At 39.6% G+C, this 24,170-nt stretch overlaps 1 protein-coding gene across 1 annotated transcript in view; it reads right to left on the bottom strand.

Annotated features, from left to right (window-relative positions):
• Nucleotides 1-767: 767 nt before the first annotated feature.
• Nucleotides 768-24,170, bottom strand: part of CCDC81 (coiled-coil domain containing 81) — a 61,626-nt gene continuing 38,223 nt past the window's right edge. The window contains exons 8-17 of the mRNA XM_034995177.1: nt 22,418-22,539; nt 19,708-19,831; nt 16,731-16,824; nt 16,164-16,310; nt 15,183-15,287; nt 12,561-12,733; nt 11,280-11,358; nt 10,840-11,060; nt 2,187-2,312; nt 768-1,265 (exon numbers count right to left, since the gene is read on the bottom strand). Coding sequence (XP_034851068.1) covers nt 1,124-1,265; nt 2,187-2,312; nt 10,840-11,060; nt 11,280-11,358; nt 12,561-12,733; nt 15,183-15,287; nt 16,164-16,310; nt 16,731-16,824; nt 19,708-19,831; nt 22,418-22,539 — 1,333 coding nt within the window. The 3' untranslated portion in view covers nt 768-1,123. The remainder of the gene's footprint in view (nt 1,266-2,186; nt 2,313-10,839; nt 11,061-11,279; nt 11,359-12,560; nt 12,734-15,182; nt 15,288-16,163; nt 16,311-16,730; nt 16,825-19,707; nt 19,832-22,417; nt 22,540-24,170) is intronic.

Here is a 24,170-nt window from a genome sequence, read left to right as displayed (position 1 = left end):
TTTCCCCCATTTTCTAAGAAAGATGTGGCAGACAGAAAGTGAATAGTCTAAGGGACTGTATTCCTAGCTTTTGTATTTCAGAAATCTAGACTTCACTCAGCTTTGTTCACTGGTTTACCTGAGTGGACAGGGCAGATGGAGGAAAGGTAAAGGATGAAGATAAATGAGTGAGGTTTTTGGTTTAGAACACTCCTGCCTTAACTGAACATCGGTCCTTTAGCAGGAACCTATTCCTCTTCCACAGCACATGCAGCTTAAGCATGAATGCTGGTGAAGCAATGAGAGAAGACGGCAGCACCTGGCAGGCCAGCCAGACTCCCCTCACAGCACACACTTAGCCCAACATAAACCTATAATGGAATGGTTAGCCAGAAGGGCACCAAGCTGGGGGGCTCAGTCAGTTAAGCATCTGTCTTCGGCTCAGGTCAGGATCCAGCCCCACATTGTCATCAGGCTCCCTGCTCAGTGGGGAGCCTGCTTCTCCGTCTTTCTCTGCCCCTCTACCCCTACCCGACCCCCATCCCCACCCCCGCTCATACTCTCTCTCTCTCAAATAAATAAATAAAATCTTTTAAAAAAGAAAGAAGGGCACCAAGGGAGTATGATCCCCTGAGGTCCCAACAAAGTCCCAGGTGTGTCTTCAACTAGAAAACTCAGAAAGCATTGCTCTGACCACTTGTGGCAAATAACCTGATTTACCTCTGGAATGTTCACATATACAGTTCTCTGGGGAGAGATGGCAAAATTTACCATGATGCACAGTCAGGTATGTAGAAAATATTTATTAGGACACTGTTCATTACAGATGAAGACCAAGTTTCTTACACAACATCATGGAGTGGCAGGGCTGGGTCAGCAGCACCTCGGGAGCCAGAATGAGGCTTGGTCCCCCATCCCCAGCCCCCAGTGGCAGCAGGGTTCTGTGGGGGCAGAAGGAAGACAGAGGGGAGACCCTGCCTGTATGAATGCATTAAGGGGTGAAAAAGCAATCCTCTCCTGAAAGCACCAAAACAGTGCAATAACTTTTTCCCTTTAAAGTAAAAATAGGTAGTTTCACCATCGTACCTAAACATTGAAATGATACAAATTTTCCCCAGGAAACCACGGATCCAAACTTTGGGTTTTATACGAACAACCGGGAGCCATGCAGGTACTTGTTGAGGGGCCACAGGTTGCTCTCACCCACACTGGAGGTGCGCCTCTGGCACTGCTTGCAGCGCCGATACTTCTCACACTGGTCCAGGAGGAAGAGCTTGTCTGATGCCCTGCGGAGAGGGGAGGACGAGCAGTCATCATCAGGCGCTCCCTGAGGCCGCGCTGGGGGCCGAGTTTAGAGACCAGCACAGTAGAAGAGACGGAAAGAGAAGTCACACCTGCTCCCTGCCCTCCAGGTGCTCACCACCGACCTGCGATGGCCCACCTGCCGTCCCCCCCTACACTGCTCCCCAGAGCTCAAGCCAAGGGGGCATCTCCTGCTTCCAAACCTCTCTTTATTTGATCACAAAAACTCCTCTGTTAGCTTAAGTCGGGCAGGTGTCTGCTTTCCTCATTTTACAAATGACGAAAGTAAGACAAAAAGATGAGCCGCCTCTCCAAAGTTAGTGTTAATTCTCAAAGCCATGACTAGATTCCCTAATGCTAGATTGTTGATCAATAGCTGGGGACAGGGGCACGGATCAAATACATGTCAGGAAGATGTTCTTGGTTGGATCCATCGTGGGCATCTCGGTTTCCCAGTTGCCGATCTTACACACAACCCCCTTAAATGACCATTCTGTCAGCCTTGGATGTGTTCAGATGGAAAGTCCATCTCCCTATTTCCAACTAGTTATTTCCAAGGAGAAGTCCTACCTCCCTGCCACTCCCACCGCATGCCTCCCTACCCTCCACAAAATGACAATAAAGCTAGCCTACACGAAGGCAAAGATCGGGGCAGAGATGGCAAGTATGTAACATACAGCAGGCATTCTCCAGTCCCATCTCCGTAACAGGCTTTTCTAATACAGCACAGCAGTAGCTCCTACTGAACCCAGAATTCCCTTCTCCACCAGAAGTGCTAGGCAGCCACAACCAAAGACCTGAAGTTGGCCCTGGAAACCTCTCTGCCATGCCAGGATCTCAGGAAAGTCCACGAGGAGCAGAGGGAGTTTCTCTGCAAAGCCCTGGAGGTTCCAATTGGGAATTACCGCTCGAAAGCCTTCTCCTCCAGGTCCCGCTGCCTCTTCATTGCAGCACTGCTTTTCCACTCCTCCTGCAAGCTCTGGTTGACTCTGTTCAACCGCTTAAGCTCAGCATTTCTGTCCGCCGAGTGCCTGGAGAGAAGAGCATGGTCTGCTTCTGTTCACAATACAGGGAAGGGCAGGCACCGACCTTGGGAGCCCGATTCCCCTCATGGTAGATTAAACAGAAACATTCTGGTTTTGTTCACTGCTCTTTGAAATATACTAAAAGGCATGAACACTGAACAAAGAAAAACACTAAAAACATTATAGCTCTCAAATAGTTTATGGGTCTAGGACCTTTCATCTTCAATCCTGGTTTAAATTAGCAGAACTGAAACCTTTTTCCAGTTAACAAATGCAGCCTTTAAAGCCATTAACTTCCTTTGAGGCTAATTTAACTAAACTGAAGAATCATCTCAAATGGATTTCCTATACTTTAGGTTTCTTTCCTTTTATTCCAGTCTCTCAGCTGTCAGTAATCAGCCCACGAGTTGCTACAGGCATGGTACAAGACAAAGTAGACAGGAATACAAATGAATGGCTAGAGAGGGGAAAAGAAACAGAAGTGACTGGCAAAGGAAAATGAAATCAAGAAAATACTTAACATTGTGAAGAAGATTTAAAAAAAGGGAGAGAGAGAGAGACTGGTGAAGGTCACAATATCAAAGAAGTGATTGCAGTGTCTCTCTCAAGTACCATGCCCCAGAATTCCCAATGGTAAGTGTCTCTATTACTGGTCTCCAGATGCTCAGCCACCGCTGTTGTGAATCATCTTAAACCTGGTTCAAATTATTTATATGTGTCTATTTCTTGCCAGACTGAAACTCTTACCTTCAGTTCTCATTAAGGTCTAGAAAGGACTTCACTAAATGTGACCATTGATTTAGCCCATTCTGCAGGGCTCTGTGTTATAGGCAGCAACCTCCACTAGGTGTCAGGACGCTCTGATAAAAATCAGCAATGTACTCTGTGCTGGTTCACTTGTCCTAAAAGAGCATGGCCACATTTTCCTCTAATGAGCACTGATTCAACAATTCAGCTACTGTATAGTCATTACAAAGTTTAAATGAAATAATATACAAAAAGTGCCAATGCCTATCACACAATGGGAGCTCAATGACTGAATGGTACCTGTTACATCTATCTATCTATCTATCTATCTATCTATCTATCTATCTATCTATCTATATCTCTTATAACCTTTTTTTCCTTTTCATTGTGTTTTTTAATAGTAAAAACCACATAGGGATGCCTGGATGGCTCAGTCCGGTAAGTGCCTGACTTGGGCTCAGGTCATGATCTCAGGGTCCTGAGATCGAGCCCAGTGTCAGGCTCCCTGCTCAGCAGGGAGTCTGCTTGTCCCTCTGCACCTCCCCTCTCCCCCCGCCATACTCTCTCTCTCAAGTAAATAAATAAATAAAATCTAAAAAAAAAAAAGTAAAAATCACATAACATAAAATTGACCATCTTAAACATTTCTAAGTGTACAGATATATAGTGTTAAGTATATTTACATTGTTGTGCAACCAATATCTAGAACTCTTTCCATCTTGCAAAACTAAAACTCTATACTCATTAAACAACTCCCCATTCCTCCCTCTCCCTAGCCCCTGGCAGTCACCATTCTACTTTGTTTCCATGAATTTGACCACTCTGAATACCTCACAGAAACGGAATCATACAATATTTGTCTTATTATGACTGGCTTATTTTACTTAGCATAATGTCATCAAGGTTCATCCATGTTGTAGCATGTCGTAATTTCCTTCTTTCTGAAAGCTGAGTAATGTTCCATTGTATATGTATAACACATTTTGTTTATTCATCCCTCTGTGACAGCTTCCATTTCTTGGCTACTGAATGCTGTTATGAACATGGGAAGGCAAATATCTCAAAATCCTGCTTTCAACTCCACCAAAAAAAACAAGACAAAACAAAAAAAAACCCTACCTGAACTGATCAATGAATTCAGTAAGGTCTCAGGATACAAAATCAATGTACAGAAATCTGTTCCATTTCTATACACTAATAATGAAACAGCAGAAAGAGAAATTAAGAAAACAGACCCACTGGGGCACCTGGGTGGCTCAGTCAGTTAAGGGTCCCACTTTTATTCTCAGCTCAGGTCTTAATTTCAGTGTCATGAGTTCAAGCCCCATGTTGGGCTCCACACTGGGCATGGAGCCTACTTTAAATCTTTTTTTTTTTTTTTAAAGATTTTATTTATTTATTTGAGAGAGAGAGAATGAGAGACAGAGAGCATGAGAGGGAGGAGGGTCAGAGGGAGAAGCAGACTCCCTGCCGAGCAGGGAGCCTGATGCGGGACTCGATCCCGGGACTCCAGGATCATGACCTGAGCCGAAGGCAGTCGCTTAACCAACTGAGCCACCCAGGCGCCCCGAGCCTACTTTAAAAAAAGAAAACGGAAACAATCCCATTTTCAATTGCACCAAAAAGAATAAAATACCTAGGAATAAACAATGAAGGAGGTGGAAGATCTGTACTATGAAAACTATAAAACACTGACGAAAGACATTGAACACAGGGGCTCCAGGGTGGCTCAGTTGGTTAAGTGTCTGTCTTCAGCTCAGGTCATGATTTTAGGGTCCTGGCATGGACCCTGCTTAGTGGGGAGTCTGCTTCTCTCTCTCCCTTTGCCCCCTCCCACTCATGCCCTCTCTCTCTCAAATAAATAAATAAAATCTTTTAAAAAAAGAATGAAAGAGATTGAACACAAACAAATGGAAAGATAGTCCATGCTCATGGATTGGAAAAACAAACATTGTTTAAATGTCCATGCTACGCAAATCAATCTACAGATTTAATGCAATCCCTATCAAAATACCAACAGCATTTTTCACAGAACCAGAACAAACAATGCTAAAATTTGTATGGAAACCACAAAAGACTCTGAATGGCCAAAGCAATCTGGAAAAAGAAAAACAAAGCTGGAGATGTCACAATTTTAGACTTCAAGTTATATTACAAAGATGTAGTGATCAAAACAGTATGGTACTAGCACAAGCATAGACACATAGATAGATCAGTGAAAAAGAATAGAGAGCCTAGAAATAAACCCATAACTATATGGTCAATTAATCTTTGACAAAGCAGGAAAGAATATCCAATGGGAAAAAGATAGTCTCTTCAACAAATGGTGTTGGGAAAACTGGACAACAAAATGCAAAAGAATGAAACTGGACCACTTTTGTATACCATACACAAAAATAAACTGCAAATGGATTAAAGACCTAAATGTGAGACTTGAAACCATAAAATTCTAGAAGAGAGCACAGGCAGTAATTGTCTGACATTGGCTATGACATCTTTCTAGATATATCTCCTGAGGCAAGGGAAACAAAAGCAAAATTAAACTATTGGGACTACATCAAAATAAAATATAGAGAGAGAACTTATACAACTCAACACCAAAAAAACAAATAATCCAAGTAAAAAAATGGGCAAAAGACATGAACAGACATTTCTCCAAAGAAGACATACAGATGGCCAACAGACACATGAAAAGATGCTCAACATCACTCATTATCAGGGAAATGCAAATCAAAATCACAATGAGATATCACCTCACACCTGTCAGAATGGCTAAAAGTCAAAAACACAAGAAACAACAAGTGTTGGTGAGGAGGTAGATAAAAAGGAACCCTTGTGCACTGTTGGTGGGAATGCAAACTGGTGCAGCCACTGTGGAAAACAATATGAAGATTCCTCAAAAAATTAAAAATAGAACTACCCTACAATCCAGTAATTGCATTACTGGGTATTTACCCAAAGAAAACAAAAACACTACTTTGAAGGGATATATGCACCCCTGTGTTTACTGCAGTGTTATTACAATAGCCAAATTATGGAAACACCCCAAGTGTCCATTGATAGATGAATGGATAAAGAAGATGTGGTATATATATAGAAGATACCACATTTTCATATATATATATATATATATATATATATATATATATATATATATACACCCTCACAATGGATATTATTCAGCCATAAAAAAAAATGAAATCATGCCCTTTGTAACAACATGGATGGAGCTAGAGAGTATAATGCTAAGCAAAATAAGCCAGTCAGAGAAAGACAAATACCAGATGATTTCAGTCGTATGTGGAATTTAAGAAACAAAACAAATGAACAAAGAGGGGAAAAAAGACAAACCAAAATAAACTAAGAATAGACTCTTAGCTACAGAGAACAAACAGATGGTTATCAGAGGGAGGGAGGTGGGGGATGAGTGAAATAGGTAAAGGGTATCTTGATAAGCACTGAGTAATGCATAGAATCTTGAATCACTACATTGTACACCTGAAACTAATATAATACTGTATGTTAACTACACTGAAATGACAATAAAATAAAGTAAGAACTTTTTAGTTAAAAAAAAAAAAGATCCTGCTTTCAAATCTTTTGGATATATACATAGAAGTGGAATTAGTGAATCATATGGTAATTCTATTTTTAATTTTTTGATGAATTGCCATGTTGTTTTCCACAGTGGCCGCACTATTTTACATTCCTACCAACAGTGCACAGGATTTTTATTTCTCTACATCCTCACCAACACCTATTATTTTCTGGTTTTTTGATAGTAGCCATCCTAACTGGTATGAGGTAGTATCTTTCTCTCTTTTTTCTTTTCTTCTTTTTTTTTTTGTTTTTGCTTTTCTTTCTCTTTCCCTTTTACAACATAATTGCATCTTAATGGTTTTGTCTACCAGTGAATAGACGGTTTTCTTCCTTTCTAATTTTTTGAATAGTCTAAAAGAAGTACTTATTAAATGTTTCATGGCACATGTGGTATAAGAAAAATCTTTAATTATTCTTGATTTGGACATTGCACAGATATTATAATACAAGATAAATGAGAGCACATTTTATCTTTGCACTTGTGAAACCTTATGGCACTGTTCCTCAAACATATGTTTTCTTTTCATAAAACCCTATGGGGAAGAAAAGATAGCCATCTTAACTGTCTATGTTACAGTGATATATACATTTCAAACAGTAAAAGATGTTTTCCTACATCTATATAAATGAGTTGCAGGGGGAAGAGTGAACAGTTTGCTAACTGCTTACTTCATTCAGACTGCCATAGACTTGGCATTCCAGGATAGATATGTGATTAGAGTTAAGTTATTAAATTGTGTGATATAAACCACAGAGACATTTGCAATCTCGCCATCCTACTTGGCTACCTTTATTCACTGGAGTGGAGAATCCCTGTCTCTTAGGTTCAGATAAGCAAAATTAAATAAAACATGAACTACTTCTTGCCTGGAAGAGACAAAATCTAGTTAAATGCTAAATGGCGTCTATTCCAAACAGCACGTTGCAGAGTATGGAGGCCATTTGTTAGCCTGGAGCTACCTCACTCTGGTTTGGTTTTTTTTTTTTTTTTTTTTTTAAGATTTTATTTATTTATTTGACAGAGAGAGAGACACAGCGAGAGAGGGAACACAAGCAGGGGCAGAGGGAGAGGGAGAAGCAGGCTTCCCGCAGAGCAGGGAGCCAGATGTGGGGCTCGATCCCAGGACCCTGGGATCATGACCTGAGCCGAAGGCAGATGCCCAACAACTGAGCCACCCAGGCGCCCCCTCACTCTGGTTTTGATGTGCATTTCCCTAATGCTTAGTAATGTTGAGCACCTTTTCAAATGCTTTTTGGCTACTGTTGTATTCTTTGTAAAAGGGGAGTTTTATAAGTCAGTTTAATTTAGATGCCAAGCAAGTGAGAAAATGAACTGGGGCTACGGGGGAGACCACAAGGATTCTCACACGACTGCTGGTGGAAGCAAATTGCCATACATTTTTAGGAAGCAACCTGCTGGTATCTGGTAATATTTAAAATGTGTCATACGCTTGATCCAGCAGCTCCACTTTTAGGATTTTATCCAACAGAAACAAAAGAACCAGTATAAAGATATATATTAAAAATGTTTAATGCAAAAATCGTTGTAATAGCAAACCATCTGGAAACAGAGTGAATCTTTATCAATAGTGCAAAAGTTAAATTATAGTAATCTATGTTGTAGATATTATGCTGTCATTAAAGAATGAATTTTGTTTCTATGTACTGACCTAAATATAAATTAATGATGCATTATTAGGTTAAAGAAAGACTGGGCTGCAGAGTAATGTATACGATCTCATAGGTCTTATTTTCATTTACAAAAGTAGAAGGAAAATATATATGTGGATATTGTTTGAATATATTTGTAAAAAGTGGGAAAAAATATAGAAGGCTGGGGGAGATTATTAACCTTTTTTTAATGTCTCCACCAATTGACTTATTTCAATGAACATGAATTGTTCTATTTTTTATAAACAAAAGCAGAAAAATTTAAAGAAAAAGAATACTTTATCAGGCCTGTTTAGATCACACTGACCCAATTATCCCCTCTGAAAGTGACCCTCTACTTGCCACAGGAGGACCTAAGATGACATCTTGAGATGGACTAGAGACGGGGAAGTTGGAAAAGAGAAGATCAGTAAGAGGGGCGCCTGGGTGGCTCAGCACATTAAGCATCTGCCTTCGGCTTAGGTCATGATCCCAGGATCCTGGGATGGAGCCCTACATTGGGCTCTTTGCTTAGCAGGAAGCCTGCTTCTCCTTCTCCCTCTGCCTCTGCTTCCCAACACCCCCCACTTGTGCTCTCTGGCTCTCTCTATCTCTCTGTCAAATAAATAAAATCTTTTTTAAAAAAGAGAGAGAAGATAAGTAAGAGAATCTGGAATAAGTAGGAAAGGATATAGAAATGGAAGAGAAGGATCTGACCCATACAGAAAAGGGGGGGTCTGTGACCAGAGCTCAACAAGAGAGATAACCAAGACCACAGTTCGTATTTGTTCAGAGCTCTGCAATTTCCAAAAGTATTCTCAAATACATACTCTCACATCCTTCTCAGAGTAAGGATAGGTAAGGGGGTATGTTATCCTTACTTTTCATGTGAGGAAATGAGGGCTCAAAGACCCCACGTGTGTTTTGGCTCAGGTCATACAGCTTGGGAATGACAGAGTTTAACATCACTCATCATCAGAGAAATGAAAATCAAACCACAATGAGATATCACTTTACACCAGTTAGAATGACTAAAATCAAAATGACAAGAAACAAGTGTTGGCGAGGATGTGGATAAAAAGGAACACTTTGTGCAGTGTAGGTGAGAATGGAAATTTGTGCAGCCACTATGGAAAAAGTATGGAGGTTCCTCGAAAAATTAAAAATAGAACTACCATATGATCCAATAATTCTACCTTTGGGTATTTACCCAAAGAAAATGAAAACACTAATTCAAAAAGATATCTGCACCGCTACATTTATTGCAGCACTGTTTACAATAGCCAAGATATGGAAGCAATCTAAGTATCTATCAATAGACAAATGGATAAGAAAAACGTAGTATATATATATCCATATGTATATATACATACACACAAACATATACACACACACACACGCACATGCATGCACACCATGGAATATTACAGTGCCATAAAAAAGGACAAAAGCATGTCATTTGAGACATGGATGGACCTAAACGGTTTTATGCTAAGTGAAATAATAAGTGAGATTGAGAAAGACAAATACCACATGAATCTTAAAAAAACCAAATAAACAAAAAGCAGAATCAACAGAGAACAAACTGAAAGGTTGCCAGAAGGGAGGGGCATGGAGGGTCAGGGAAAATGGGTGAAGGGGAGTGGGACATATAGGCTTCCAGTTATGGAACGAATAAGTCATGGCAATAAGGCACAGCATAAGGAATACGGTCAATGATACCGTAAGAGCAATGTAACAGGACAGATGGTCGCTACACTTGTGGTGAACATAGTATAATGTATAAACTCATCAAATCAAAAAGAAAGAAAGAAACTGGGTGTCTGGTGTTTGAATTTAAAGATATTTGCACTGATATAGCATCCAGTCCTGCCCTGCACCCTGCCACCTTCACCACCCCCTTGCCGGCCATGATAAGTACCGCTCACTACATCAACAGTTCTTTGAAGGAAGGGGGCTTATTGGAAGTTGAGAAGGAGCTCAAGTTTCATGTCGGTGTCTATTGAGGGGCACCTGGGTGACTCAGCCAGTTAAGTGTCTGCCTTCAGTTCAGGTCATGATCCCAGGGTCCTGGGTTCGAGCCCTGCATCGGACTCCCTGCTCAGTGGGAAGCCTGCTTCTCCTTCTCCCTCTGCCTCCCCACTCCCCCCCACCCTGGCTTGTGGCTCACCACAGTTGTGGCTCACACTGTATTTCCAATGGATAGTATGGATCTGGACACCTCTTTAAGAAGTTGTACTGTAAAGGGAAGGAAAAATATGGAGAGGTAACTGGAGGGAGAGGTAGGATCAGGTCTGGTTGGTTGGGGTTTTTTTTTAATCAATAACTTTTCTTCATAGGGTGAACTGTAAGGACAAAATAAGATGAAGGATTTGGTAAGCTTAGAACAATATTTTGCACACAGTTACTCCTCACTGTGCTCACTATTATTATTGCTTCTGTGCTGTTGTAGGAGAAAGAGAGAAAATGGGAAGTTGGAGAGGGGAGCAAGAGAGGAGGAGAGGAGGAGGAGGAAGAAAGATCTGGGGTCTCTTACTCTTTTTGTGTCCTCCGAAGCATCTGCAAGTCCCGCTTCTGTTCCACCAGCTGCTGCAGGATGGTTCTCCTCTTGTGTCTGGCAGCGGCCTCCAGCTGGTGCTTCATGTAATTCTGTTCTCGCTTGTGCTTTTCCACCATCAGCTCACCCTCATCCTTACCAAAGATGGGCTCACAAGAGTCTGGCTCAAACATGGGCAGTTGCAGGGGTTTGTTCTTCATCTGAAACAGGGACACACATCGTGCAGACCAGAATTCTAGCAGGCAAAAAACTACGCACGACACCACAGCACAGTAAAACACCAATCCCTTCGAGGAAAGAACAGGGCCCCCAAACCGCCAAATGGGTAACACATAAGGCTACTCATGACAGTTCTTATACATATTTTTAGAATGCTAATGAAGCACTGCATAATTTTAAAAATAAAAAAATGCACTTACCTGCGCATCCAAAGCTCTCTTATAACACTGTGTTTCTTCCATCTTATCTTTTATATACTGGGCTCTTTGTGCAGCAAGTCTGGCAGTTAAGAATAAGAGAAGGGGGGGCACAGTATGTTACTGTCTCTGGTAATAGAGACTATAACATCACTAAAACCTATTTCCTAAGCATCAATAGGAGTGAGATACTGGTAAATAAAAAGTGATACTTCCTTCTAGAGCTTTCATTTTAAAGGAAGGAGCAAAGAAATGAAGAAAGGAGTAACAGATCCATAGGCTAGTGGACAATGTGTTGAATACAGGACAGACAGGACAGATGTGAGCAAGGGATTGACCATTTTGTCCAAATTCACTACAACTAAAACAGGTACTCCTCCACCCCTCGTGTTTTAAAAAAAAAAATCTAGACAGGAAAGCAGGAAATGTCTATTCATTCTATAAAATGATTCACCATAAGATTCCTTTTTAAGAAAAGTGATCTTTCCTATTATAAATTATGATTCTGCTATTTGCAACCCACAGGAAACCCACATGATCCATAAAGCAAGTATAATGGAACATATATATTTTATAGAAAAATAATCTTTTGGTCACAAAAACTAGCTTACTATTTGTTTTAGGAGTCTCTCTCCCACTACAGTAGCCTCTTTAATTGCTCTCCTGACCTCAATAGTAGAAGTGTGACCCCCTTAGGCATGTTTGAACTCTGACCCTATCCCAGGCCTCAGACAACCCAAGCAAGACCAATCAGATTCTCATTCTTGAAAATTTGTAATTGAGACTAACATTCATCCAAGTTTGAGCTGGAAAAAAAATGATGTCAACCAAGGAGCTGTGGGTGTGAGCAGAAGGAAAGCATTTCTTACATGACTTTTTAGTCCCTGGTTCTAGTCCTCTTTGTCCCCCATACACTCCTGCCCCTGGCTTCCGTGGGACACCCCTACTTACAACAAAACCCCAGCTTTGCTTTGAGATCAACTGGGAATAGCTGAGAATGCTGCTTATTCAAGACAAGTCCCTTCCTCCATCTGCCAGTATTAGTGATCACAAAACAATACAAAGTGATACTCTATCATTAATTATAGATTGCTAATCATTACTCTAACGGTCATAATAATAACAGCTTTTTCATTTTTCTAATGAAATGTCATGCTGTGGTACTGGTGGCTAGCTGGGTTGGTTTGCTCAGTCGGTTACAGCTGTGCTAATCAATCCCACATGGAAATAAGCTTCACATGAAAATTCTGAACCCATTTTTCAGGGCCTGTCAGCTAGACTCACTCCTCTGTGAGTTGCACTTGTTCTAGGCGGTCCATCAACTCTCTGTTTTGTCTTTGCTTTATTTCCTTTTCCCGTCTGTTATCCATTTGTTTCAGGAGACTTTGGGAATATTCTTCTTGTTTAAAAGCATTAATCTCAGGACTGAGTGGCCGTTTATCAAACAGGAAAGATTTCTGGAAGGAAGAAGAAGCAATGCATTTTACTTTAAAATACCAAAAAGAACAAAGAATAAAAGTGGTAATTCAGAACACTAAAATCAATTATTAATTTATAGTATTTGCCCAGTCCTCAACACACTGACCAGCTAGTGTTGAGACAACCCACGGAATAATGGGAGTGTGCTCAAGGATGAATCTGAGCAGAACAGACAAAACCCCATATCTAAGAGAAAGATGAAAAAGAATGTCATGGAGGAGGTCCTGAGCTAGCACCACACACAGATGGAAGGAAGGAGTTCTAAGTGAGTGCAAAAGCATGAGCAAGGACTGAGCAGATGTGGGAAGAGGGAGAACTGAATACCCACTCTGGGCCTGGCCATTCTAGACACAGAGATCTGCAGAGAGCCTGGTTCATGGAGCCTGCCTTCTGGTACAGGAGACAGGGAACAAGTGAACATACATCAGATAATTTAAGGTAGTGATCAAGTGCTATGAAGTCTTTATCATAGCAAATGGGTGGGAACAGAGCTAAAGTGGTTGGTTATTAGGGAAGGCTTTTCAGTAAAGTTGACTGAATCACCTCCACTGCAAGTATCAGGTAATCTGTGTCCCGTACAGAAGGAACAGAAAGTGCAGAGGCACTAAATGAAAACAAGTTAGGCATGTTTAATGAGCAGAAAGAAGGTCTACATGGCTGAAGCACAATGAGCAAGGGGAAAGTAGCAGGTAAGCTCAAAGAGGAAGGCAGGGCCATATAGACCTCATAGGTCAAGATAAGAGTTTAGATTTTATTTTAACTCAGTGGGAGACCACTAGAGGTTTTAGTTTTTTTTTTTTTTTTAAGATTTTATTTATTTATTTGACAGAGAGAGAGAGAGACAGCAAGAGAGGGAACACAAGCAGGGGGAGTGTGAGGGAGAAGCAGGCTCCCCACCGAGCAGGGAGCCCGATGCAGGGCTCGATCCCAGGACCCTGGGATCATGAGCTGAGCCGAAGGCAGACACTTAACGACTAAGCAACTCAGGCGCCCCCCATTACAGGTTTTAAACAGGAGAATGATAGGGCACCTGGGTGGCTCAGTCGGTTAAACAGGAGAATGATATGTTTGGGTTAAGTTTTAAAAGATCACTTGACTGCGATGTGGAGAATAGACTGTAAAGGGGAAGAAGGCAAGCAGCAAACCTAATTAGGGAAGTATTTCAGAAGCTGAGCTTTATGATATGGTTTGTTCTAGGGTGGTAGCATTGAAGATGAAGGGATGTGAAAAGATTGGGTACATTTGGGCGGTAAAGGCAACTGTGCTTGAGGATGGTTGGATGGGGGAGACAGAGGAGGAGCAATCTGGGATCACTCCTTGGTTTGGGTTTGTGCAACTGTCTGCCTGGTGATGCCACTTACTGAAATGGGGAGGCTAAGAGAAGAACAGGTGAGGAGAGGGATCAAAAGTTCTGTTTTGGTCTTTTTAAGATATCTGCAGATATATCAAAGAGGATACACAAAGTAGGCAGTAATAAACATAGTCTGGAACTTTTATGTAAGAAGAGAAAAGAATCAGGCCTAAATCTCAAAAGTATCATGTCTCCTTCCTCCCTCCCTGACACCCTTGCCTGGAAGGTTCTCCTTCCATTCCCTCCTTTACCTAACTGGTGTATACAAGGAAGTCTCCCCAGATCTCTGGTCTGGTCAAGTGACTCTTTGCTCAGACACTGCCCTCTTCAAAGATTTATCATAACATTCATTATACCACACTCAGGATTTTAAACCTGTCTCCTCCAGTAGCCTAAGACTTCTTTCAAGAGGGACCTTGCCTTATTCATCTTTGTATTCCTAGCCACGAACACGGTGGCCAGCACATAGGATTTCAATAGATGTTTGGTGATAAAGAAAGAAAGTGTATTTTATTAGAGTTATGTCCAGAGTGTCAGACCACCTAGATAGTGGTGTGAAGGGAGAAAGGTTCAGACAAATTAAAGGTAGGCACACAGTGACTGAAAACATTAAATCCGTGGTGAAGCAGATGGCTCACCTCTATCTAAGCAGCTGGGCTGTTCAAACTTCAGTGCACCTACAAATCTCAGGAGGATCTTACTCAAATGTAGATTCCCACTCTGGAGGGATGGGGCCCTAGATTCTGCCTTTCCAGCAAGTTCCCAGGTAATGATGGCTCTGCAGATCTGTGGTTCCTGGGGCATTACTTTAGTACACTGCCCCCCACCACCCACCCCAGGACCTGGCTGAGAGTTACTATCATTAACAAGTGCCATAGTATCTAATAGGGATTGTATTGTAAATGTGAAGACTTTGGACACAGATGCTGGACAACTCCTGACCCAGAACAAGGCTTCAACCTTATACAACCCACATTTCACCTCTTAAACAATGGCACAGCCTGCAGTACAGAGAATGGATCCATATATTCACAGATGGGGCAGGTATTGGCAATAGAAATTTTGGAAAGACTCACATAAAATTCAGGTTTCTCATTCTTGTGGATTCTTATAGCTTCAGCAACTCCAAGATTGTAGGCAGCATTTTTCTGATTTTGTTCTCTATTAGCCAGACTTCTCATCTTTGAAAAAAAAATCACATATTGACATAGAGCCTTTAAAATTTTAATTCTATTACATTATAATAATCCAACCAAGGTAGAGACTTGCCTTTTGGAGGCAATGGTACTCTCTGATGTCTTCATAGATTTATAAAAGTGGGTTGGGGAAGGTTTTTTTATTTCCTGTTTTGGAGCTTTAGGCAGCACCTCTATGGGAATCGTAAGAGGCAATGGAAGATTTCATAAGTAGTTACCCGATATCACAAACGCAAGAAAGAGCAGTGGAGTCAATTATTGGAGACCACAGAAATCTGGATAGAGCAAATGTGAACATACCATTCTCTCTTTGCTTGCTTAGATAGGTCATGAATTTAAAGGGAAAGCCTTGATTATATCTTTTTTTTTTTTTGATTTTTTTTTTGATTATATCTTATTAGAAAGCACAAATAAAACCACATAAATCCAGGAATTCTACCTTTAAAATACAATCCTTGGGGGTGGGGGAGAGGGAGAAATCAGCGACAGGTGCAAACATTCAGCTGCTTGGATGTTCATCCCAGTGTTGCTCATTATTAGTGAAAACTGGATACAACCTAAGTTTTAATCCAGCAGTAAGTAAATGATTAAATATGTTACAGTACAGACATATTTAAGGGTTTTTTTATTTGTTTGTTTGTTTGTTCATTTGTTTGTTTTTAAGTAGGCTCCATGCCCAGCTTGGAGCCCAATATGGGGCTTGAATTCACAATGCTGAGATCAAGACCTGAGCTGAAATCAAGAGTCAGACACTCAATCAACTGAGCCACCCAGGTGCCTAATGGAGCATTTTAAATGGCACTTTATAATCATGTTCTACTGTCCCATGTTAAGCACTCTTTAATCGAGGTATTGAACTACCTGGTGTTTTAAGAGAGCCTCTTGATCCTTCAGGATTTCATACTGCTGAATGAGTCGCTCATCTTCTATCTCTCTCCTCTTCCTCTCCTCACTGTAGTACAATGGGGAATTGCGCTGTGCTCGTTGCAAACACACATAACACATTTCCTACAACACCAGGTTTGAAGACAAATTATTGCCTTTTACTTTTTTCCTTCACAATCCCTTCACAAGCTCTCCAAAGATTGAGTATGTCAAGCAATATACTTTATAGAAGGATGTATTAATGACAATTAGCAAAATGAGATTTGTAGAGTGGGCCCCACAAATATTCAAGAGGATTTGCTGAATTCTCATTTGATCAGAAGTATTTGTAGCAACTGAAAATTAGAAAGATATCCCAACCCTACTTCTGTTAACCCTAGCAGATTTTGACTAGTAGATAGATTTATCACAGTCCAATTTTGGGTCCTGAGTACATAAGCCATATCTATACAATGAAAAAAGAGCAATTCCCATAACTCTCATTGAGAAACAGAAGTCAGAGGAAGATTCTGATTGGATTTTGTTTGTTTGAAGACACTGTACCTGTCCTGCCTTATTATGATCCTGGCAAGTGGGGACTGGAGAAAGTTTAGGCTTCATTTCACTGTCATTTTTCAAACAACCTGGAGATGATAAGCTATAAAAACAGTGCAACATTAATTAATGTTTAAACAGTCTGACATGAGCAATGATAATTTTACAGACAGGTATAAATATAAGAGAAAGAAAAATCTTAGTGGTATTTTTTTTTTCTTTCCAGAGAATCTATATGTATAGAGGTTAAGAACGATGCTTCGTATCAAATAAACTTGGGTTTGAAATCCAGCTTTTTTGCTTACAAGCTGACTGCCATTAGGCAAGCTGGGTCATCTTGCAAAGTCTCAGTTACCAATTTTGTGAAACTGGGATAAAATTTATTCATTCTATAAAATGTTTTGTGCTTACTACATGCACTGTTTTAGGCATGGGAGATGCAGTGAAGAACAAAACATACAAAAAAAGAAAGAAATTGGGGCGCCTGGGTGGCTCAGTCATTAAGCGTCTGCCTTCGGCTCAGGTCATGATCCCAGGATCCTGGGATCGAGCCCCGCATCGGGCTCCCTGCTCGGCGGGAAGCCTGCTCTCCCTCTTCCACTCCCCCTGCTTGTGTTCCCTCTCTCGCTGTGTCTCTCTCTATCAAATAAATAAATAAAATCTTAAAAAAAAAAGAAAGAAAGAAAGAAAGAAAGAAAGAAAAAGAAATCCTGGTCCTAATGAAATTAACATTCTGATAGGATCTGACAGCCAGTTAATAAACAAGATAAATGAATGAATTCAGTAGTATGTGTGATGGTGATAAATGCCTTACAGTGCTGGAGGGATGGAGTATTAAACCATAAGCAGAATGCCCAGGAAAGTTCCACCAAGAAGGTGACATTTGAATAAGGTGAGGGAGAAATAATAATCAGATTATCTGATGGGAAAAGTATTCCCGGCAGAGTGAATGAGTGCAAAGTCCTTGATGTGGGAGTGTGCCTGTGCTCAGTGTGGCCAGAGGGAGATGAGATCGTGGACACAAAGCAGGAGAGAGATCAGAGATCAGGCAGGATCTTGAAGGCCATGGCAAGGATTTTGGCTTCTACCCTGGATAAGAGTGGGAATCCATCGGAGGGTACAATGTCCAGTATTAACAAAACTCTGGAGAAGATAGCACTCCCTCACATCCCTGCTACTGGGAAGATAATTGGATACAACCTTCCTGAGAATAATTGGTAACATATATCAAAGACATGAAAAATGGGCTCATCTCTTATCTTGAAAATTTTACATTAAAGTTTTTATCCTATAGAATATTCAAATGTGTGCAGAGACTTATGTGTATCAGTATAACAGTATCATTTATAATATTTAAAAAACTAAAAATCATCTAAATATACACAAGCAGATTGGTCAGACAAAAAGTTAAATTCATGAAATGATGTGCAGTTATTTATGTCCTGAGATGTTTAAAGCCATGGGAAAATATTTACCACTTATTGTTGAGTATAACAAAGCTTCATATGATATGATCTCAGCTGTACTTAAAATGTGTGTATAGGTTTCAAGTATAAGTACATGTATATATTGTATATGCATGAAACCGAAGAATATACACCATAATGTTAGCAGAAAGTTTCCTCTATGGGGTTATGACTGATTTTTTTGATCTCTTGCTTTTCTCATTTTTAAAAAATTTCTGTGATAAACATGTATTACTTTAGTAATCAGCACAAAAACCATTTTTTGGTCCATACCAATAGGAAGCCTTCACTAATAATCCCTAACAATTAATTACTCCCTCCTCTTTGCAGTTTCTGTACTTTCTTTTGTCTTTGTCATGTGTGTTACTTCTTTAGCATCAGTCTCCCTAAAAGACTCTTGTTTGAAAGCAAGTTTATATGTCTTTTATACGTTGTAGAGCTCTGTATCTTCAGTGTCTAGAATAATGCTGGACACGCAGTGGTGCTCAGTGTCTGTCGGACTAAACTAAATTCCAAAGAACAAGACATTCAATTCTCAATTCTCTTTCATAATGGTGAGATTACTTAAAACAAGTGTGCCTAGGGTTTTGAACATGACCTTAGTATCCCAGAAAGTGCATAAATCACACATATGATAGCTGGTACATTGTGACACATTAATAAATTCAAAGTTGATAGCACAGTGCAAAGTACATAGTAGATGCTCAATAAATACTTGCATACAGTTGACTGATTGGAGGTCTTAAAAAGTGTCCTACTCAAAGAGAAAAAAAGAAAACAGAAATCTTTTGACACAACATTGTTAGAAGACATGGCCATGACGTGTAATATATCCATTCATTCAAAGAACATTTATTAAGTGCCAACCATGTTTAGCAAAGCTAATTTGATCTAAATATGAAACTGTGTCATATTGTAATATCCAAGCACTCAAAAAACAACAAGGGGGATCTCAGAAAACAACAAAGGGGATCTCAGAAAACAAGAAGGGGGTTGCCTGGGTGGCTCAGTCGGTTAAGTGTCTGTGTTCAGCTCAGGCCATGATCCCAGGGTCCTGGGATGGAGCCCTACATCCTTGCTCAGTGGGGAGTCTGCTTCTCCCTCTCCCTCTTCTCCCCCGGCTTGTGCACTCTCTCGTGTTCTCTCTCTCTTGCTCTCCCACTCTGACAAATAAATAAATAAAATCTTTAAAAAAAAAAAGAAAAGGAAAGAGAAAACAACAAGGGAAGTTTTCCCAAATCCACAGAGATTTAGATGTTCCCTTCTCTGTGCTATTTTGTTTGCACCTCTGTCATAGCATGTATCCTACTGAATCATGGTTCATCACTCTATGTATATCTGGCTTTCCCACTAGATTGTGAGCCCTGACTGAATTTATTATCCCAATCACCTAACAGGTAGAATGTAATCAAGACTACCGGAAGAAGAAATGAATGGACACTCATTTAAATTCCCTGCATCAAGATATAACTCAAAAATACATTTAGTAACATACAACAGATAAAATACCAATTCATTACCTTTCAGGGTTCATAATCTTCCAGCTACTCCCATTCTGCTCTAACTTACTCAGCAAGTTGATGCTTGTCATTTTGGGAGAGGAGATAGCTTGTTTATCTCGAAGTCTCTTAGGTGATAAGATCTCTGTAGAATGAATGAAACCAAGTTTTCTTCCAACTTTAAATGGGTGGTTTTATACTTAACTGATTTTTAAAACTCATTATTTTACCAGGAAAAATTTTTATATAAGAAACATCTTAAATTATTGTCCCTTGCCCTAGTGTAGTTAAAACAATTATTTTTGCTGTGTACTTCTTACATGCAAAGCACTGGCTGGTCACTTTAGAAAATGCAAAGAGGCAAGTCTTTGCCATTAAGGATCTTTCAATAGATATACAGACAGTTCCCTTAACGATGGGGTTTGAGTTATGATTTTTTTGACTTTATGTTGGTGCAAAAGTGATATGCATCCAATAGAAACTGTACTTTGAATTTTGAACTGTGATTTTTTCCCAGACTAGTGATATGTGGCACAATACTCCCTTGGGATGCTGGGCAACACAGCAAGCTGCAGCTGCTAGTCAGCCACACGATCACAAGAGTAAACAAGCAATGCATTTACAACTATTCTGTACCCAGACAACCAGTCTGTTTTTCACTTTCAGTGGTCAATAAATTACATGAGATATTCAATACTTTATAAAATAGGCTTTGTGTTGGGTGATTTTGCCCAACTGTAGGCTAGATGGCACATTTAAGATAGGCTAGCTATACTATTCAGTAGGTTATGTGTATTAATATGATAGTTTCAACTTATAATGGGTTAATCTGGACATAACCACCTCATTAAACTGGGGAAGATCTATAGCTGGATAGAAAAATAAGATATAAAGAAAAAACATGAGAGCTCTCATTTGTGGAGGTCTTATTACATGTCAACCATGCTAAGTGCTTTACATACACTGCATAAATAGCAACTCAGGACAATGATGAAAAATGTCTATATCCCAAATGATGGTGCCATCTTTAAGGGTCTGCCATGTTCAGAGAAGAAAGAAGACACTTCAGATTCCAGTGATGAGAGAAGTGTTCATGGAGGAAGTGAGATGTAAAAACAATGCTGAGAAGTGAGTAGGATTGGGAGAGACTGTAAGAAAAGGAAGGACATTGTAGGCAGGAGAAAAAGAGAACAAAAGCATGAAGGCAGGAAAGGGCAAGACATGTTAGAATAATATGAACAGTTTTGCTCAGAGAAGGAGTCTATAGTGACAGATGAGGCTAAAAACACAAAAGCATGTGAATATTAGGCTAAAAGTTTATATGTAGTTGTGTAGACCTCATGTTGCAAAACTAATATCCACAAACCAGTGTTTACCCACTGATATGTTTTGTTTGGCCCAATCAGCATTTTTTGCTTCACTGTCAATTAGTGTGTTGCCCACAAAGCAACAGTCCCTCAGAGGAAATCTTCAGAGGGTAGAATGGAAACTCCTAAGGATTTCTAGGACCCTTTCAAAAAGTCTTTGAAGTCCTAGGACTTTCATCATGCGCTTCAACCAAGTCAGCACATCATAACAGATTAAGTAAAGACATAGACATAAAAATCCAACTATCTTCTATTAAGCCAAATATCAAAGATGTAAAATTACCATTCTCCATTTTTCATAAAAATTATTATCTATGCTAACATATTGCCCTATAGAACCCCCTTCATGCATTTACATTATCTGCCTGGACCCCATAGGCATCTGAATTTTGGCCTCTTTAAGTAATGGGGAGCCAGCAGAGAGATCATAGTCTAAAAGCCTGAGAGTCAGAAAGTGGTCAAGATGAGATATAAGATTCCAGAAATAGAAGATATTTGTTAGATGTTGTGGAGGGGGATGGGAGAGATGGGGTGGCTGGGTAATGGACAGTGGGGAGGGTATGTGTTGTGGTGAGCGCTGTGTATTGTGTAAGACTAATGAATCACAGACCTGTACCCCTGAAACAAATAATACATTATATGTTAATAATAAAAATAAAATAATAACAGTAATATTTAAAAAGAGATTATCCTACTCTTCCTACAATTTTAAAGGTTAAAAAAAAAACAGAAACAGATGTGGAATTCTAGCAAATGCTTTTCAGAATCTAGATTTGGGTGATTTACTTTTCTTATTGATGAACTGTATAATTTTAATACATTTCCTAATGCCAAATGATCTCTACATTGCTAAAATAAACCCTGTTTGGCTACCATAAAAAAAAAAATTGCTACTTGAAAAAATCCTGAGCCTTATGAGATTTAATTAACATATATAAAATATCAGCATGGTCATAGTATTTAGCAGATATTCTATAATTATTTACTTTCTTTTGGATTAAGAAATATTTAAATGTTTACCATATGTGCTACCTTGTACAATTATATTTATGTAATTTTTTTAGTAATGTTGTTTTAGAACTTTCATATATTTTTAGAATAAAGAAATATAACTTTTTAGGAATTATATTAACATAGGTAGTTTTTCCTCGATGAATGTTTATGAAAGAGATTATAGGATTTATATATTAAAAATAAATAACTTTAAAAACCATGATCTAAAAAAAGAAGATATTTGTTAGAAAGAATAATACAGTGATTATTCATGAATCTAACTTTATTTGGGGCATAGAAGTCACTAAGCAATATGGCTGGACTCTTAAGCAGTAAAGCATGACAGATGATACCCAGAGTCATTGACCTACCTCTGATGCCTTCTTCTTTGTCTGGCTGGTCTTTTAATTTGTACTTCTTTTGTCTATTCTTTCTACCTTCTTCTACAATGGTCTCCATAGGTGGTTTGTTCTCCATCTCCTTGAGCTCAATCCTAGAAATAAGGCACGATGTTTACTGCACTGTACCTGAATAGGTGACCATGTGAACTTTCAATCCTGAGAAGCAACCCAACTAGCTCTCTGATTCTGAAGTAAGCCCATTTCCCTCAAGTGGGCAAGTGCTTTGATTTGCTAAGGCTCTCTTTGAGACTAAGTCTGAGAGCTGATCAAGACTTTCCCCCTCAATACTGGGGACTCAAAAGCAGCTCTTATACAGATAACTTGTGGGATTTAAGCTTTTGGGTTTGGTTTCAGTTTGAATTTGTCTGTCTTTTCTAGTTCTATAACCAGATGCCATTAGGAGTAATACAGTGAAAGGTGGCTGCTTGAAGGCAAAGATTCATAGCCTGGTAGGCAGAGTATATCTGGAAATAACCATTCCTCTCCTCTTTCTCCTCCCCACATCCCCATCCCTTCCCCAGGCAAAAGTGAGGGACTTACAAAGGCACAATGGGGGAATGGGTTTGTTCAGTTGGTGTGTGTAATTGTAGATTTTCTGTGGTCTCAAGTATGGAGTGCTGGGTTAGAGTTACAAGCAGGAGAGAGGAAAATGGGGGAGAAGTGGTACTTCCAGTGAATTCAGGGGCCAAACTTCACATAAATAAAGCATCTATAACTGTTTTGACTATTTGAGTCCTCATGTCCATGTCTAGACTCTCTCATTGACAGGAAAGCCTGTCAATCTCTGGTCTTGATTCACTGCAGTTATTTCCCTCCTGAAGTGCTGAAGCCAAAATATGTCCTAGCAGGGCAGCCAAATTTGCCTTCAAAATACAATCAAAATAAAATTATTTGAATCCATTGATTTCTTTTTAATGAGTAAGGCAACGTGGTGCGATGGAAAGAACAGTGGAGCAGTGAGGAGCCATAGTTTTATTTCTGACTTGGCCAGTCAGTTGTTTGGCCATTTCATCTACAAGATGAAGGGGTTGGACTAATCTCTAATGCTTATTCTGGTCCTCACACTGATTTTGCTGAGGTATATGTCATACAGTCCTTCCATCAACAATCCGATGAACACAAGAGGATGTCCACACTCAAAAACCATGAGAAAATAACACTCTGGGAAGCTGGTTGTATTCCCCAAACTTCCTCCACCTGAAATGCATAGTAGTTAAAGGCACAGCAATTAAGATTAAGAACATGATTAAGGGCATACGATGAGTGAGTGATAGCCACTCACTGAAAATAAAACCCAATATCTTGACTCCTATTCCAGTGCTCTTAATACAGTATCATGTTGTTTGACTTGTTAAAAGGAAAAAAAGAATTAAAATTATAATTAATTTTGGACCTCTATAAAATGGATAAAATTATAATACATATCTCAAATAGTTGTAGTGAAAATTAAGTACAATAATATTGAGAAAGTGCTTAACAGTATCTGACATCTACAGTAGTAAGTGTTCTATTATTATTCTATTATTATTATCATTATCATTATTATAATCATTGTTAGCAGCAGACACCAGTAACGCCCATGGCACTCTTGAGATAAAGTTGTTCCTTTATTCCACCTGTCTCTCTAACTTCTTGAGAGGTAAAAACCAGAGCTTAGACAGGAGGTGGGCTAGACTGCAGAAAGAGGAAGCTAGGTCAGAGAAGTGATAGAAGGTAGAAGAAA

The sequence above is a fragment of the Mirounga leonina genome, unplaced genomic scaffold (assembly GCF_011800145.1).
Source record: "Mirounga leonina isolate KUSES-001 unplaced genomic scaffold, KU_Mleo_1.0 Mir_92, whole genome shotgun sequence".
Lineage (NCBI taxonomy): Eukaryota > Metazoa > Chordata > Mammalia > Carnivora > Phocidae > Mirounga > Mirounga leonina.
This window is presented reverse-complemented; position numbering and strand designations above follow the sequence as displayed.